General features: G+C 33.2%; 1 protein-coding gene across 1 annotated transcript in view; it reads left to right on the top strand.

The window, feature by feature from the left end:
* LOC150102858 (retinoid-inducible serine carboxypeptidase-like) overlaps positions 1 to 17702 on the top strand; it is a 279126-nt gene that overhangs the window by 244392 nt on the left and 17032 nt on the right. Inside the window, exon 11 of the mRNA XM_090397958.1 lies at positions 9017 to 9174. Within this exon, the coding sequence (XP_090254084.1) occupies positions 9017 to 9174 (158 nt within the window). The remainder of the gene's footprint in view (positions 1 to 9016; positions 9175 to 17702) is intronic.

The raw sequence follows: 17702 nt of genomic DNA, 5'->3' as shown, positions 1-17702 counted from the left end.
TCCTTATTTTCAAACTCTTTCATATTTTCTTGAGTAATGTTTGTATATTTGAGTCTACAGTTCACCTCCAAAAGCTGCTTGACTTTGTTTCTTTTGTAAAGCTTTTACAGAATCAATTTTATTCTGCTCAAAACTAAATAGTTATCACTTCCTATTTCACATCCTCTGTATGTCCTGAACCACTGTGAAGATGTTGCTCTCAACAGTAACATAAGAAATAATACTTTCCTTATTTCTTGTATCTTCTCTCGATATGAATTTGTGTACAGCTTTGTTGTTGAAATATGGTATTAGTAATGGCTACTCCATTTCCTGAATGGAAACCAGCAAGTACTTACTGTTATTATAGCTTTGCTCAGTTCTCCAAATTTTCCCAGAACATTTCTTTGTCTAGTATTTATTTCCTCTTCAGTTGTTTATATCTTCAAGATGGACCAAATTTTCTTTTTTTTATGGCGGCTACCTTCTTTAAGGTAGCTGGAAAAAGATGGCTAGGTATGTATTAGGCTATAATTCAGTGAGTGACGGAATCATTTCTCTAAGAGTCAGTGGACATCCAATGAATATGACCATCATACAGGTTTAATGCATCTTCTTCTGGTGCCTCTGCAGTGGGTAGTGTAGAAGAATATTATGGCAAGTTACAAGAAGTGATAGATGCAACACCAAAGCGAGATTTATGGTTACTTATTAGAGATTGGAATGCAAAACTGAGGAACAAGGAATAACAGGTCGTTTTGGTTTTAGGTATTGGTAGCACTGCAGGGAAGAGACTAGTTAAGTTTTGTGCAAAGAATTCTTTGCTAATTCTCTGCACAAAATTTGTGCAGAGAATTAGCAAAGGAGATTATATACATGGATATCACCTGATGGACAATACAGAAATCAAATTGATTATATACTTGTTCCACAGTCTACCAAGACTTTTCCAGGTACAGACTGTGGAACAGACCATGAATTGTTAGTGGCTACAATATATGTGAAATTACGGAAACTGAAAACAACACAAATGTCGATCAGATATGATCTTGGAAACATACCGGCTGAATACAATATTAGTATATTGTATTCAGATTTGTGTATTCAGATTCACCACACTCAATTTGTGTGAAAGAGAACCAGATGAACTATGGGAAGAGATTAAAGATATAATTAAAATAGAAGCAAAGAAGAATATTCCAACAGTTTGTAAGAAGAAGAAGTCTAAATGGCTGTCAGAAGATGCCATCAAAACTGCTCAGGAAAGGAGAAAAACGAAGGCCACAGGAAATTTGCAGAAAGTACGGCATTTGAATGCAGAGTTTCAACGACACACCAGAAGAGACAAGGAAAAATACTTGAACCAGGATGCCAACAAATTGAAGACCAAAACAAGAAAGAAAAAACAAGGGACCTTTTCAAAACGATCAGGGAACTGAAATTCACCACAAAGATAACACTGAAAAGTGAACACAAAGGATATCTTACAGAAGCTGTAGACATCAAAGAAAGATGGAAAGAGTATACAGAAGCCCTTTACAGAAAGGACTCCAAAATTGCTGAAAAATTTGAAGAGCAGGATTATACACAGGAGCGAGTTCCACTGGAGAGTGAAATGAGGTGGGCACTGCAACAGCTATTCCATAAAAAAGCACCAGGAGGAGATGGAATACCTATTGAGCTGCTCAAAACCCTGGGAGAAGAGGCAGTTAAAATTTTAATAGCTCTATATCAGCAAATTTGAATCACAACTACATGGCCTAGGGGAATGGAAAAAATCACTTTATATACCTTTATTAAAGAAAGGCGATGCAAGAGAGTGCAAAAATTAAAGAACTATAGCACTGATTTCTCATGCAAGTAAAGTCTTACTTAAGGTCATTCAGAAAAGACTGGAACCTTTCATGAAGAAAGAAATGCCAGATGAACAGGCAGGATTTCGAAAAGGCAGAGAAATATAAGATCAGATCACCAATGTGAGATGTATAATAGAAAGAGCACAGGAATATAATATCAAAAGAATGTCTACCTTTGTTTCCTTGACTGTAGTAAGGCTTTTGGCTCTGTAGATCATGTGAAACTGTGGAATGTGGTAAGAACAATGGGAGTACCAGAGCATTTCATTATCCTTCTGAGGAATCTTTTTTATGAACAAGAAGATACTGTGTGAACAGATCGTTGAGAAACTGAGTGTTTTACAATAGGTAAAGGGGTGCAACAAGGATGTATTTTATCTCCATGCTTGTTTAACTGTGTACAGTGAATACATTTTAAGAATGGCAGGACTGGAGGAGTCTTCAGTTGGAATTAAAATTGGTGGAAGAAATATTAATAATTTGAGGTATGCAGATGATACCACCTTTGCTAACAGAATGCAAAGATGATTTGGAGGAACTTATTATGAAAGTTAAAGAAGAAGTGCTAAATATGGTCTTAAACTTAACCTCAAAAAGTCAAAAGTTATGGCAACATGTGAACTTAATGATTTTGAAGTAGATGGGGAAAAAATGAAAGTAGTTAAAAATTTTGTGCTCCTAGGATCCCGAATTGATAAAGATGGGTAATGCACTGAAGAAATTAGAAGATTATTATTACTTGGAAAGAAAGCAATGGCAAATTTAAGTAAGTACTTTAAAGATAAAGATATTAGCCTTGCAACAAAAATCAGAATCATGAAAGCAATGGTATTCCCTGTGGTACTGTATAGATGTGAAATTTGGACCCTGAGAAAGAGTGAAAGAAGGAAGATAAATGTATTTGAATAATGGGTGTGGAGACGCTTACTAAGAATACCATGGACTGCAAAACCAATCAATAAATCAGTGATAGACAGAATAAAGCCAGATTGCTCCCTCAAAGCTATTATCATCAAGCAAAAATTGTCTTACTTTGCACATATTATGTGAACAAACAACAGTCTGGAGAAGATGATGATGCTTGCTAAAGTTGATGGAAGCAGGAGAAGAAGACCAAGAATTACATGGTTGGAGAATGGAGTTAAAGAAGCAACTGGAATGTGCCTGGAAATTCTGAAAGATATGGCTAGGGACAGATCTGAATGGAGAGCATATGTTCATAGAATCACCAGGAGTCGAAAACGACTCGATGGAACATAATTACAACAACCTTCTTTAATTATTAAAAAAATTCCTCTTTTTCTTCCTTAGTAGAACTTTCTGTGGAACCATAGGCATAAATAACTCTAACATTCAAATTCCCCATTTTCATGGTTTGTCCACATTACTCTGCTTAGAACTACCTGCCATTCAAGATTATATTCATGTTTAATGTTCAATACTATTGCTACTCCTCCCTTTCCCTAATTATCATTGTGTGAATATAACAGCTTGCATTTGTTATTTAGAAGAATATCTTTTTGGTACACCAGTTATATCAATGTTGATACTTTTCTGTTTCTTCTGTCAGTTCCACTTGTTTTTCTGTTGATTGTTATGTTAATGGTGCCTATTTAGAATTCTGCTAATGTTGAGTTGGAGTTTGTTTCAGTATCTGACTTCAGTGTTTGTTTGTCCTAGTTTCCTGACAGTCAGGAATACATATCCATACTTGAAGTAGAAAAAGTCATCAAAGGCTTGAAATGTGGAAAGGCAGCAGGAGTAGATTATATTCAACCAGAAATGCTGAAGTCTGGTTGTATAAAAGTCTTACAGTGGCTGCACTGCATAGTTCAAAAGGCCTGGACAGAGGGACGAATTCCTGATGATTGGAGTAGGGCTCTAATAGTACCCATATATAAAAAGGAAATAAAACTGAATATGAGAATTACAGAGGTATTTCCCTACTGAGTGTTCCAGGCAAGATTTATGCCAGTGTTGGATTCTGAAATAAGAGAAATTAAAGTTATTAATATTTCTTTCAGAATCCAACATAATCTTCCATATCTTAAGCAAGACTTGTAAATATTGTTTATTATTTGTCTCTTGCTTAAACTGTATTACTCATATAATTGCCCTGTATTTTGTTTATTACTAAATGAAGGTGTGATCTTAAGTAACTATAATATTTTTTTTATTTTCATTACTGTATGTAAAGGTATAATCTTATGTAATGTTTCTGTTTATGTTTTGTTTTGGTTGTTGTCATGGAGACAGAGTTAAAAATAGATAGCACGAGCATAGAACGTAAGCTATGGTATTTGACAGGAGAAAGAATTAATATGAGCTGAGGTGTGAGAACTGATTTTGGGAAGAAGAGTGGAGGTATATAAGCGAAAGTGAACAAGGAGCACTCAGGGCAGAACCACGCACGGCAGCACGGAGAAGAGAGAGGGGAAGCATTCATGACAGTATGGAGAAGAGGGAAGGAGGGAGCACTCTTGGCAGCACGGAGTAAAGTAAGGGGTTACAGTATCAGAAATTGTAATACTGTAATTAAATTAAGAAGGGACTGGGAAATGAGTTTATAGGCAGCACAGACTAAAGCAAGGGGCTGCAGTAATAGGAATTATAATGCTGTAATAGGATTAATAAAGGACCGCGAGATTAATAGGCATTTCAGAATTATTCTACTGAGTTCTAGAATTACTTTGTATTCCATTAAAGAAGGATTGTGCCGAGCTGAATTTGTTATATAGAAGTAAACATGGAATAAGTATTGTGCCTTATTGCAAGTGCATCAAGATTTGTGAAGCGCGATGATTAATAATTCAGTTATCATGAAGAAGATTTCTTTTGAATAGTGTTGCTTCAGAGTGATAAGTGAATATAGTTTTAAAATGTGCCTACTGTGAATCCGATGTGCAAAGGATTTAACCTGGTAAGAACAATCCTATTTTATTGTATTTCTGAGTGAAGATGTAAGAGTTGACTCCTGTTGTATCCCTACATTAACTGTGGCGTTTTGCTGAGATTAGCCGAAGTTGAAGCTTGAAAGTATTTCCACTTGAAGTAATAACTACCGCCATTAATGAATTAAGACTTTGCTAACTGAGTGATAATAAGTGAAGATATAAGAGTCAGCTCCTCATGTTATATCCCTACATTACCTGTTGCGTTTTGCTGAAGTTAGAAGCTTGAAAGTATTTCCCCCTGAAGTGATAACTGCCTCATGACAGAAATTATGTTTGCTGACTAAGTGATATATTAAGAAGTACAATTGTTAAAATAATTACTAAGAGATTCTGTAATATTGAACTGTGTGATCCATTTTCATTAGTAGGAAAACTATAGATTTAATGACTGAATGTCTAATGTCTAAATTTATGTGAATGTTATTACCAGTTGAACTAAGTTATTTGCATTATATTGTTTTCAAAGTTAAGCTTATGTACTTGTCATATAATCCTGCATTAAATGTTTTGTTATATTGATTTCAATATTGTGTGTGCCTGATTCTCTTTCATTGCACCGTTCATAAAGATATCGGACCTTGCGGAAGCCTTAAGTGTTAAATTTAAAACTCCACCTGTAAGAATAATGAGATTGTTAAATTAGTTGAAGATTGATTCTACTACTTTGCATAGGCTAATCTGAATATAGGGTGGCACAGTATAAATATAAATTTCTCTGTATTTGATTAGTAATCAACCTCAATTAATTAATTTAATTAAGAACAACGTTCCAACAAGGTGGTGGATTCAGAGCCAGGATATAGGATGTACAACGAAACACGACGCAACACCAGTATTCTTGAGAAATGGTTGAGAAGAATTGTGGAAGAAAAGCTTGATGAAGAACAAGCTCGATTCAGGCCAAATAGAGGCTGTCAGGATCAGATCTTCACTTTATGACAATTAGTTGAGAAAGCATGGGAATATAACAAAGATCTGTATTTAAGTTTTATCGATCTGGAAAAGGCATATGACAAGATGCCAAGAGAGAAGCTATTCAATACACTACAGTTATGTGGTGTCAGTGGGACATTATATCAAGCAATACGTAGTCTTTATTTGAGTTGTAACTCAGCAATTAGAATTGAAGGAAGTACAGGAAGATGGTTTAATGTTAAATCTGGTGTGAGACAAGGATGTACATTATCCCGTCTGTTATTCATTGCCTATATGGATCATATGAAGGAAAGTGATATTAAACATGATATCAGAATTGGAGATGTTAATGTCAGCTCTTTGCTTTATGCAGACAATGTTATACTTCTAAATAAATCTGCTACAAGTTTGCAAGATTCACTGACTAAATTGAATAACTAATAACTGTTGTAATAGATATGGTATGAAGGTCAGCAATAAAAAGACAATGACAATAAGTAGAACCGTTGAAAATGTCAACTGTGTTTTGAATGGGGAACCTGTGGAACAAGTAAAACATTTCAGCTACTTAGGCACGATTTTTTAGTGAAGATGGTAAATTAAATATGGAAATAGACAACAGAATCAACTAAGCTGGTATGGTAGGAAGTCAATTGAATAAATTCATATGGAATAAAAGAGAAATTAGTCAGAACACTAAATTTGCTGTATACAAGACAGTGTTCATACCAGTTTTAACTTATGGATCTGAGAGCTGGGTCAGAAGTAAAACACTTGACCAAAGACTAGAGACTGCAGATATGAGAGTCCTGAGAAAGATTAGAGTCGTGAACAGATGGCATCAATGGCAATATCATATTAAAAACGAGGATATTAGGAAAGAACTTGACATTGTCAGCATCCAGGAATGCATTAGCAGAGCTAATCTCAGGTGGTATGTGGTCACTTGAACAGAATCGGTGAGGAAAGATTAGCAAAACAAGTGTTCTCTGCCAGGTTGGCAGGAAAACAACCCAGAGGAAGACCAAGATATAGGTGGATTGATATGGTACAAAGTGCCTTAGATGATAGAAATGTAAGATCTGATAATGTTGGGGTCTTGACAAGTAACAGACTGATTTGGAGGAAAATTGTAGATAAGAAGTTAGTAATGAGGTAAATTTTTCGTGAAGTACTATCATATCCTGTACACCGCTTGAAGGTACGTGTCAAGAATTTGATGTTGATGATGAGTTTCCTGATGAAGTTCATTTCTTTGAAATCAACTTCATATTATTGTATGATGAGTATATGGAATTTCATGAAAAAAGAAAATTTAAAGAAAAAATATTGTGATACAACTGATTATATGTCTAAAATTTCATCTTTACTCTGATACTTCCACTTATACTCCATTAGATTATGACCCTACTTGGACAAATCATGTGGAAACTATAACTTTTTATGCAACTTGCTGACGTAGCCTATGAATATTTAAAAAAAAAAAAGGTTAAAATCTATGCATACCTAACTCAATGACTATATGGAACACCACAGGTTAAAAAGACTAATATTCCTCTTTAGCCTATCGTAGATAGTATTAGCCTACTTATTTGTTATCAAAACATCTTGCTAAACTTTTAAAGAACCATATCAGACATATGGACTCCTCCATCAAAAACTTGCAACACTTTTACAAAAATAGGAGAAATTTCCATCTTTACCATCAGATATTCTAGCTAGTCTAGATAGTGTATCCTTGTTCACCAATGTTCCTGTGGACAAAGTTATGGTACTTATAGAAGATCCGTTCCCTCCTGACATCTCTCAACTATGTAGGCAATGTCTCCAGTCAAATTTATTTCAGATGGAATGAGAAAATTTACAGGCAGCAATCTGGCCTTGCAATGGGGAACTCTCTCTCTCCTCCATGTGCTGACTTATTCATAGAAAACTTTGAAAAACATTTCCTCACAACTACAAATCAAAAGCCTTCTCTTTGGTGGAGATATTAAGATGACGTATTTATTATCTGAAAATAGAGTGTTGCTGATTTGTATGATTGTCTTTCAACACTTTTCATCATGAAATTAAATTCACTTTGGAACTTGAAAATGAAGGAAAATTACATTTCCTAAATGTTTTGATTTAAAAAAAAAATGGAGAAGCCTTTCTCTTGGCATTTACTGTAAGCCCACTCATACAATATTTTATCTTAATTGCACCATATATCACAAAAATTAGGTATATTATACATACACCCAAGAAAAGGGTGATCTATGTTACAATAGATGAAGAAAAAATTAAAGAATTATAGCCTCTTCTTCAACTACTGGTCAGCAATGGATATTCTCTACTTCTGCTCCACAACAAATTCCTGACATTTGCTACAGAACCTCAGTTTCCATCTCTTATACTAGTAGACTTTCTCTCAAAATTCCTAACCTCCTAAAATCTCTTCATATAAGAGTGGCTTTCCATTGTGACTATACAAGCTTTATTAAGTTCGCCTAAGTACCATGACCCTTTCAACAAACATCTTGGAGTTAAATGATATTCCACGTTCTTATGTCCTTTCTTACATAAGACAAACATTTAGAAATTTGTAAATAAGACAAAAAAACATACTGGAGATGTACAGAGAAGACATCTCTGACCTAGCTTTGTACTTCTTTCACACTCACCATAATTTTGAATGGGACTAAAGCTCCATTCTTTATATAGAAGACAACTTCAATGCCTGCAACATCAAAGAATCCGACGGTTATCCACTCACAAGGCACACTCAACAGAAACGAGGAACGATTCTGTGTGATATTTGGAAGTTGCTTATTAGATCTTTCCACATGTCAGACTTCAACTTTTCTTCCAACTATTGCATACACTTGCTGAACAATGACTTACCTTTGCAATCTTCCACATTCCACATATCTTCTGTTTCTTACTTTTGTGACAGTTTCCTATATTCTTTTTTTTAGTTATGTAATAATCATCAGTATAATCCTCTGCACTATTACAGTGTAGTAAAGCCCAATGTCAGTTATTTTACATCATATATTACTGTATAATTTTTTAAGTTTGTAAAACTAATTTTTAAAGAAAATTATATTTTTTTTAATTGCTTAGTAAACACATTTTCTTGAAAAAGTTTAGTGTTTACTTATTCTGTTTGTTCTAGAATTATAATTGCTGTTAATTTATTTTTCATTCAATTTAACAAAAAACACACACACATTTAAGAATCTTTATCTGATAATGAATACATTTTGTACATAGAAGCCAGCATGTGAAAAATCTAATTTTTTCTTTCTTCCCATATATGAAAAAAACAAGGAACATTAAATTGGATTCAGAGGTTAAAGTGGACAGGACTTAAAAATTTCAATAAAGCTCCAAGAACTCCTATAACATTTCCTGGAAATCGAACTAGTGGTTTTGTGAAATCTTTTAAGAACTTTAGTTTATACTGGATATTGAAAGCTGGCCATATGGCAAGTATCCGATTTATGTTATGACGAATTATATCATGTGTATATTAGCTGATGATCATTTGTTAAAATATATTAGTTGTATTTGGACTGTTATTATTATTATTACTGGCCTTCACCAGGAGACTTACGCCCATCTTGGGTGACAATGACACAAAATCCACGAAGTACCCAAAACAAACTATTCATGTTATACTTTACAAAGTTTACATTCTTTAAAAGCTTTAAGTGGAAGTTTTTTTTTTTTTTTGGTGGGAAGGTGACATAGACATTTATGAATTTCAAGAAACTATCAAATGTTTAGATTTATTTGCTAAAAAAAAAAATTATTTCCTTCTAAACGTGATAGATACTGCAAATGTGAAGATAATATATATTTATGACCGATAATCATGGATACAAAAATAGAATTATGAAAAACTCCAGTATATTTTGCTCAGCTGCTTGGTCATCATCAGGAAGAAAAGAGAAAATCTGTTAACTATGGTCAAAACACAAATCACATGATATGAGTCGCATATCGTGTGCTTACTTGCTCATATCTTGAACGCAGATCAGTTATTATTGATAATATATATATATATATATATATATATATCATAAAAAATATATCATCATAGTTTATTCACAATATGATACAATGTGGAAAGGGAAAAGAGAATTACATTAAAAATTAAAGATTGCAAATTATGGTCTTCCAAGGCGCTCTATCTTGAGCTAACCGGCAGATGTCAGATGGAGTTTTACAGTTCAGTCTATTGATGGTTTCACATATGTATTGCCAAAATTGTTTGCATGGTCTTCCTCTACTGAGATTGCCATCTTCTGATTTGTACAGGATGAAGGATTCCATAAAGAGTAAGACTTCAGGATGTCTGAGTTGGTGTCCAAGCCATCTGAGTTGTAGTTTTTTGACCATATTGACGAGTGGTTCTTGCTTAGTCAGATTTAGCACCTCAGAGTTAGTGACATAGTACATCCAAATGTATCCAGCGATCAGTCTGAGGTATGTAGTTCCACAGGAGTTAATTAGATCTGTAGTTTTTTATGGTTATTGTCTACGTTTGAGAACCATCCAAGAAAATGGCTCTACTGGTTGCATGGTGTAGTCTTAAGTTTATCTTTAATGATATTAATGATGATTTCCAGATGGGACAGTGTTTGTTATGGAAGACTAGAGCCAGCTGTTTACGTTTTCTTATATCATTTTCTGTATTGCTGATGTATGACCCAAGATATTGAAAGTCCTTTACTCTTTCTAAGGGTTTATTGTTGATAGGAAGTATAAAGTTTTCATAACTTATTGAGAATACTTTGGATTTTTGGATGTTGATCTGCAGACCAATAAGTTTAGCCTGTGCCTGTAGTAGACTGAGATGCTTTTGTGCATTTGTTGGTTCTGTAACAATAAGTGCATCATCATCAGCAAAGCTAAGATCAGTTATTTGCATGGTGTGTGTGTGGGGGGATGTTCTAATGTTAAAACCAAGATCTTCTATGTTGATGGTCTGTAAGATGTAGTCCAAGCATACCAAGAACATATAAGGTGCTAGTACATCACCTTGCAGGACTCCTGTTGTTACCGGAAAGGAATCAGATGTTTCTGTTTTAAATATTTCTGTAGCATTGTGATCTTTATAAGGTGCTGAGATTGCTTGTATGATTTTTGAGGGTAGATCATAGAAGCTGAGTATTTTAAACATTGCTTCTCTATTAATGGAGTCAAAGGCTTTTTTGAAAGAAAAAAAAAAAAATATATATATATATATATATATATATATGATTGGTTTGTGGTAATAATATCCTAGAAATTTGAAACTGGCATGCAGAGTGGTTAAATTTTGGATAATGTAAATTTTCATAAGTTTCAGTGAACAGACAATCAAATTTAAATTGGCTGGAATGAAGAATTAGAAAGCCCTTCCCTTTCTGTATATGGGTGTATTGTTCCTGATTTCTTTGATTTAATAAAACATAATTAATGGTAACTTCACCAAAGAATTAGAAAAATGTATATAGGGTTTATTATTCCTGATTTCTTTGAATTAATAAAATATAATTAAGTGTAACTTCACCTTTTTTTTTTTTTTTAAGTTTTCTTAGGTTAATATTTATATTTGACTGTTTCTGAACATGTATGTGCTTGTGTATTTTATATTTATTATAGTCACTTTTAATTAAAAAACATTGTATGCAGTAAATATTTTAATACAAAATTCTAATTTGTATTTTTTTTTTAAAAATGTAGGACACTATTATTTGAAATGCCTAGAGCAACAAAAAAAAATTGAAACTCAATAAAAATCAGTGTTTGATTTGTTTTAAAACAAACTTACTAAGAAAGAAGTTTCAGAAACTAATAACATAGAAAGCTTGCTAAATGTTATCCATGAGTTGTTTTCCTATTGTTTATTCTCAATTTTCTCAAAAATAATGGTAATTGTTAACAGCCAACCTCTTTGCTTTGTGTGTGTGTGTGTGTGTGTGTGTGTGTGTGTGTGTGTGTGTGTGTGTGTGTGTGTGTATATATATACACACATATATATATGGGCAAATCTCTACTTATTAACTTTCAAGAAACAAACAATTCATATTTACGAACAGTGCTTGGACTAACAAATAACAACTTCCAGTTCGCTTAATAAGGGTGGTGTTCTATGCTTATGTTTGTTGATATTGACTGTGCATGACATTCATTGATATTTTGCAATGCATAACACAAAATGTTTAGTTTAGTAATTCTTTCCCCTTTCTGTGATTCCTCAGCAACTGAGGAATCACAGAAAGGGGAAATCCACATGTTAATGTTGTGCAAAAAAAAAGTTGATTGATTGATTTCAATAAAAACTAAAATAGAGTTAATTAAGCATTCTGAATTGGCAAATCACTTGCTTTGACTGGTCCTGTTGATAATATAAATTGTTCCAACCGTTGCAGAAATTTTAAAAGGGAAAAAAATAGTGATTATATTTGCAATGCTAGCATGTTCAGTCCATAATTATTTCTAAAAAAGAAATAATTGAAATCAAACACTGTTTAAAAACTTATATATTCAGTGTCAGAATTTAAAAAACACTAATACTTGGTTTTTCTACACTGCAAAGACATTAATAGATTGGCCTGCCACAAAAAAAATTTTTTTAAAAAACTGAAAAAAAAATTAATTATTTTCAAATTATGCTTTTTTACTATCTTTATATTAAGCTAATTTATTCTGGAACGCATTAACACATTTAACAATATACACTTTGGTCTCTTTTTATGCGGTTCACTCCCACAGATATGAGACCTTTCGACACTTCTGCGCATGTCAACAGAAGGAGAATCCATTCTGATAATAGGATAATCCAGCGTTTCCAAAACTTTTCTTATGACAGAAACACTTCACAAATCCTGAAATTTTCATGGAACATCTTGGTTATTTTGTAATGTATTCATTAATAATTAATTGTTAGTTTAGCTGATTTTTTATTATTAATTAATAATTGATTATTAATTTAGCTGATTTTTTTTATTATTAATAATTAAATTTGGCCCAATGGAGAAAAAAAAGCACCAAAGAAATTGCTTTTCTTTGGAAATGAAAATTGCAATTTTAGATCACTTAGCAAAAGGAGAGGGATCTACGGTGATTGGTAAACATTTTAATTTACATGATTCTACTATAAGAGCAATTAAAAAGAATGAAGTCGCAATAAGAAAATCTGTCATTTCTGGCACAAAACTAAGTGCCAAATTATCATCTTACTCAAGAGATGCTTTATTAGAAAACACAGAACGAGCGCTTGTAATTTGGATTGAAGAATTAACTCAAAGGGGAATTCCTATAAGTAGTTGTTTAATTGAACAAAAAGCTCTTCGGTTTTATGAACAGATGAAGCAATTGGAGCCATCTACTTTTGCTTCCTAGGCTGATAAAGAATTTTTGGCTAGCAAAGGATGGTAAACCGGGTTTTTAAAAAGGAATGCACTTCATAGCGTGAAGATTACAGGCGAGGTTGCAGCAGCAGATGAAGAAGCAGCCAAAAATTTTTAAGAGAAGTTAGCCAAAATTATTGAAGATGGTGGGTATTGTCCCAATCAAGTGTTCAACACTGACGAAACAGGATTGTTTTGGAAGAAAATGCCTAGTCGAACTTACATAGCAAAGTCTGAGAAAAAAGCAAGTGGGTTTAAAGCAAGCAAAGATCGAGTAACATTGTTACTTTGTAGCAGTGCAGTGGGAGATCAAATGTTGAAAACCCTTCCTAGTAAATCGATTTCTAAGGCCATGTACTATAAAAGACAAAGATCTAAAAAAGCTGCCGGTACGTTGGATGGTAAATACAAAGCTCTGGGTAACAACTGCTGCATTTACTGAATGGTTCAATAATTGCTTTGTACCAGAAGTGGAAACATACATGAAGCAAAAAGCTCTCGATTTTAAAGTTTTATTGATTGTTGACAATGCACCAAGTCATCTGCATTTAGAACATCCCAATGTGCAAGTAGTGTTTTTTCAACCCAATATAACAAGCATTATTCAGCCATTAGATCAAGGCATAATTGCTACTTTTAAAAAATATTATGTTAAGCACACTTTTCAATTTATATTGGATAAACTAAAAAATGAATCATTAACAGTAACTGACGTTTGGAAAAAATTTTCTATTTTGGACTGCTTAAATCATGTTGCATATGCTATCGCTGAAATAAGACCACAAACTTTAAATGCTTGCTGGAAAGCAGCTTAGCCTGGAAAAATTGCAAACAGTGCAACCATCTACATTATCAGCTGAAATCATTACATTGGCACATGAGATTGGTGGAGAAGGTTTTGATACATTTAGCCAGAACGATGTAGATGAATTGCTTGTGGATAATGCCTTAAGTGACGATGATACTATTGGATATAGATTAACTTTAGATATCGTCGAAGATCCAGAAAATGATAGTGAAGTGGAAGAAAAACCTGTCCCCCTGCAAATATAATTCGAGAAGGTCTCGAACTGTGCAATAAATTGGAAAATCATTTTCTTGTTAATGACACAAATTCTGAACGTGCCTTTTAATTCCAACGTGAGCTGAAGAACTGTATGTCTGGATATCGCGAGCTGTATAAAAAATTAGTGAAATCATCATCGCAAAGTTTAATCACTGATTACATTGTCAGAAGAAAAAAAATCAGCATAGAATGTGGGTGGAGCTAATTCTGTTTGTGAAGAACCATTGCCTTTATCATACAGATCTGATGCGCTGACTATCTCTTCTAGTGATGAAAGTGTTGCACCAGTTCGCACACATTGCCGAATATTGTCTAATAGCAATGATAATTGTGATGACAAAATGTTAAAAAAAAAAGAATGTTACTTTGCAATAAAATTAAATGAATAAAGCTTTAAAACAAACTTAGGCATTCTTATTTTCCTGAATTTTCATAAACTTTTTATTGCGATTTTAGGTTAATTTTAATTCATTGCTTCGGTTTTATGCGGTTTTAGAAAATTATGGAACATGTCCTTAATTTTTCAACATAAGTTAGGCCTTTTTTGTGCAATTTTTTATATGCGGTTGTCTGTGGAACGTATCTACCGCATAAAAAGAGACCCGACTGTATATAATATATCTTATGAGAAAGAAAATAACTTGTTAATAAAGTCTTTAAAAAAATAAAGACTTTATTAACAAGTTTCCAGGAACACATTATGTTTGCAAATGCAAGGGGTTGCAGAAGCTATAATATATTAGTGCCTTTATGGCTACTTGTAAAAAGAGAAATAATGAACTTACTCATATTCTTTTGAATTGATAGAGATTATAGTACTTGGGAAACACTTTATTAAGAAGACTGTTTCAGAGAATAAAAAATCAAAGAAGTCAGTTTGTGGGTTTGCATTTGGAAAAGGAATGAAGAAGGATCATCAGTTAACCCCAATTGCTGTCTTTTTTTTTGCTCCATAAATTTGGTGCACTACTCACAAATGTAATGACAGTATTCTAAGGTTAGGCAAATTTGAGAATGCTACAGAGTTAGTATCTAAATAGTTGAAAAGCACTCTTAAGTAGGATGGTGAAGATGTGTTTGTTATAAAAAAAAAAAAAAAAAAAAAAATCCAGGAAGTAAATATCAGCAGTCTCATCTGGCAGTTATCAAAGAATAAGCAAAGGTAAATTGAGATTTTTTTTATTATTTTGTGGAAAAGTAGAACTGTGTTTTGGTATCATTGCGTTTGCCCATAATCATCTTTGCCCGATGGAAGAATAGTACAGAGATAACTGCTAATGCATGCTGTAGATTTTGAAGCTTGAGATGTTTGAGCACATCATTTAAGTGGGTAGGAGAAATGCCAGTTATTATTGGTGGACCTTTGGAGGCAAGATTTGAGGTTAGTTAGAGAAGATCATTTACATTTAAAAAAAAAAAAACGTTAACACGTGGTTGATGATTTTTATTGCCTGTTGCAAACCCACTTACTGGACTCTTGTAATGGCTTGAAAAGTACCGTGTTTGGTCTCTAGAGCAAAGCTCCCTGATTATGTAATTCTTAGCTCACTGACTATTAAATGTGTAATAATTTGTAATATTTTCTGGATGAGATTTACATTAGAAAGAACGAAAACTAGAGCCATGAGATGCAAGCATTGGTGGAGAAATATTCAAGGAGAGGAAACTAGTAACCCAGTTGTATAGGTTGGAATACATTAAGTGAACTTCACTGGTAATGACCTCCATAATTTTAGATAGAACTGAGGTGAAGATAGTGGGACAGTAGGTTTTGGCTGATTTTTTTTTTTTTTTTTTTTTTTTTTTTTTTTGGAATGGGATGAATATAAGCTTACTTCCATGGTAGGATAGATACCAAGAAGTTATTTGGTCCAGATGGTATCTCTCTCCCAGTTGTACTTAGAATTTGCACTTTACAACTAACACCTGTTCTGTATCATCTCTGCATCCTATTATTCTCATCTGTCATCTACTTTACTATATAAAAGCAGCTTATATTCATTCCATCCCAAGAAAAAGCAGATAAAAATCGATCATTCGATTATTTTCCTATTGTTTGTTCTCAGTTTTCCCAAAAATAATGGTGATTGTTAACAGCCAACTTCGCTTCCTTGATCTCCAATCAAAACCAAATCAGGAAATTCAGTTAATGAAGGGAAAGAAATGGAAGATATTGTCCTGGTGTATTCATGCAGGAGACATGTTACAGTCATAATATCCGTGGTATAATTTGAAAGTAAACTAGGAACTAGTTAAGAAAAGGTCAAGATTTTAAGATGTTCAATAGAATTACAGTGGTATCTCGCTAATACGAACCGTCCAGTAATCCGAACTGCAGTTTGAATTAAAAAAAAGTTTTATTTATTATGTATTATTATTTTGTGTACTATTATTTTGCTTCCAAACTGTACTCCATTGTTGCAATCAACAGATCAGAACATAATACAATCCATTAAATTAAAATATCATAAAGACCTGTTTTTAAATGTAATTTAACAAAATTATGATGTTACCACATCAATAAAAAATATAAATTTGAATGATGTAGCATTCTCAGTTGCTGCTGCTTGGGAAGCTTCGAGCCTGAAGCAATTCGAGCATCATGGAAAAAACTGTGACCTTCTAGAATTTACAAGATAACTACGGTGATATACAAAAAGAGGAAATTCAAAACGTGCATAATTTAGTTAAAAATAAAAATCCAGATCTTGAAATTTAAACAAACATGTTACGGAATGGATTACAGGTAAAACCGAAAGTGAATTCGAAATCAAATCAGCTGTTGAAATTATAAATATGATGAATACCGAATGAATCAGAAGACGATGATGATGATAAAGAACTTGAAGGAAAAAAAAGTCAAATATGAAGAGGCAGTTGACAGTTTAATATGTGTATAGAATGGGCTAATCAGAATGATACGCCATTCCACAAAATTTTATTGCTGATGCAGCTACGAGAAGAAGCATTCGAAAAAAGTTTAGCTTTCAAGAAGCAAAAGAAAATTAGTGACCTTTTTTACAGAGAAATAAAAAAACGTTTTTGTGTGTTATTTTGTAAAATTTTTTTGTGTTGTATACAAGAAAGCGATATTTTTTACGCAAATTAAGTTATGTACTGAACAATGTAATTTTATTAAATCAAAATCCTCAGCAATACAGATATATATATGTATACAGTAGCTTTTTTCTATCAGTTACTTCATTTATTTACAGAATTAAACTGATGTACCATTAGAATCTGGTTATTTTTGTCTTAAATGCTAGTTATTGTTGTCTCTGGTGATATTTGCCAATCCGAATGATCACGGTTTTTATTAGTTCGGATTAGCGAGATACTACTATATTTAGTGTACTGGTAAACTTATTTAGTGTACTGCCAGCCTGGTTGGCCAAGTGGTTAGCATATCTGCTCTCCAGCCAAAAGGCTGTGGGTTTGAATCCCACCATGGGCAAGGATGTTTGTGATTATCTGTGAAAATGCTAGTGGTGGTGGTAGGCAGTAGATGGCGCTGGTGTAAATGGAGACGGAGAAATGTAAATTAGGT

The sequence above is a fragment of the Typopeltis vanoorti genome, chromosome 9 (assembly GCF_054136105.1).
Source record: "Typopeltis vanoorti isolate ZY-2024b chromosome 9, IOZ_Tvanoo_1.0, whole genome shotgun sequence".
In the NCBI taxonomy this organism is placed as follows: domain Eukaryota; kingdom Metazoa; phylum Arthropoda; class Arachnida; order Uropygi; family Thelyphonidae; genus Typopeltis; species Typopeltis vanoorti.
This window is presented reverse-complemented; position numbering and strand designations above follow the sequence as displayed.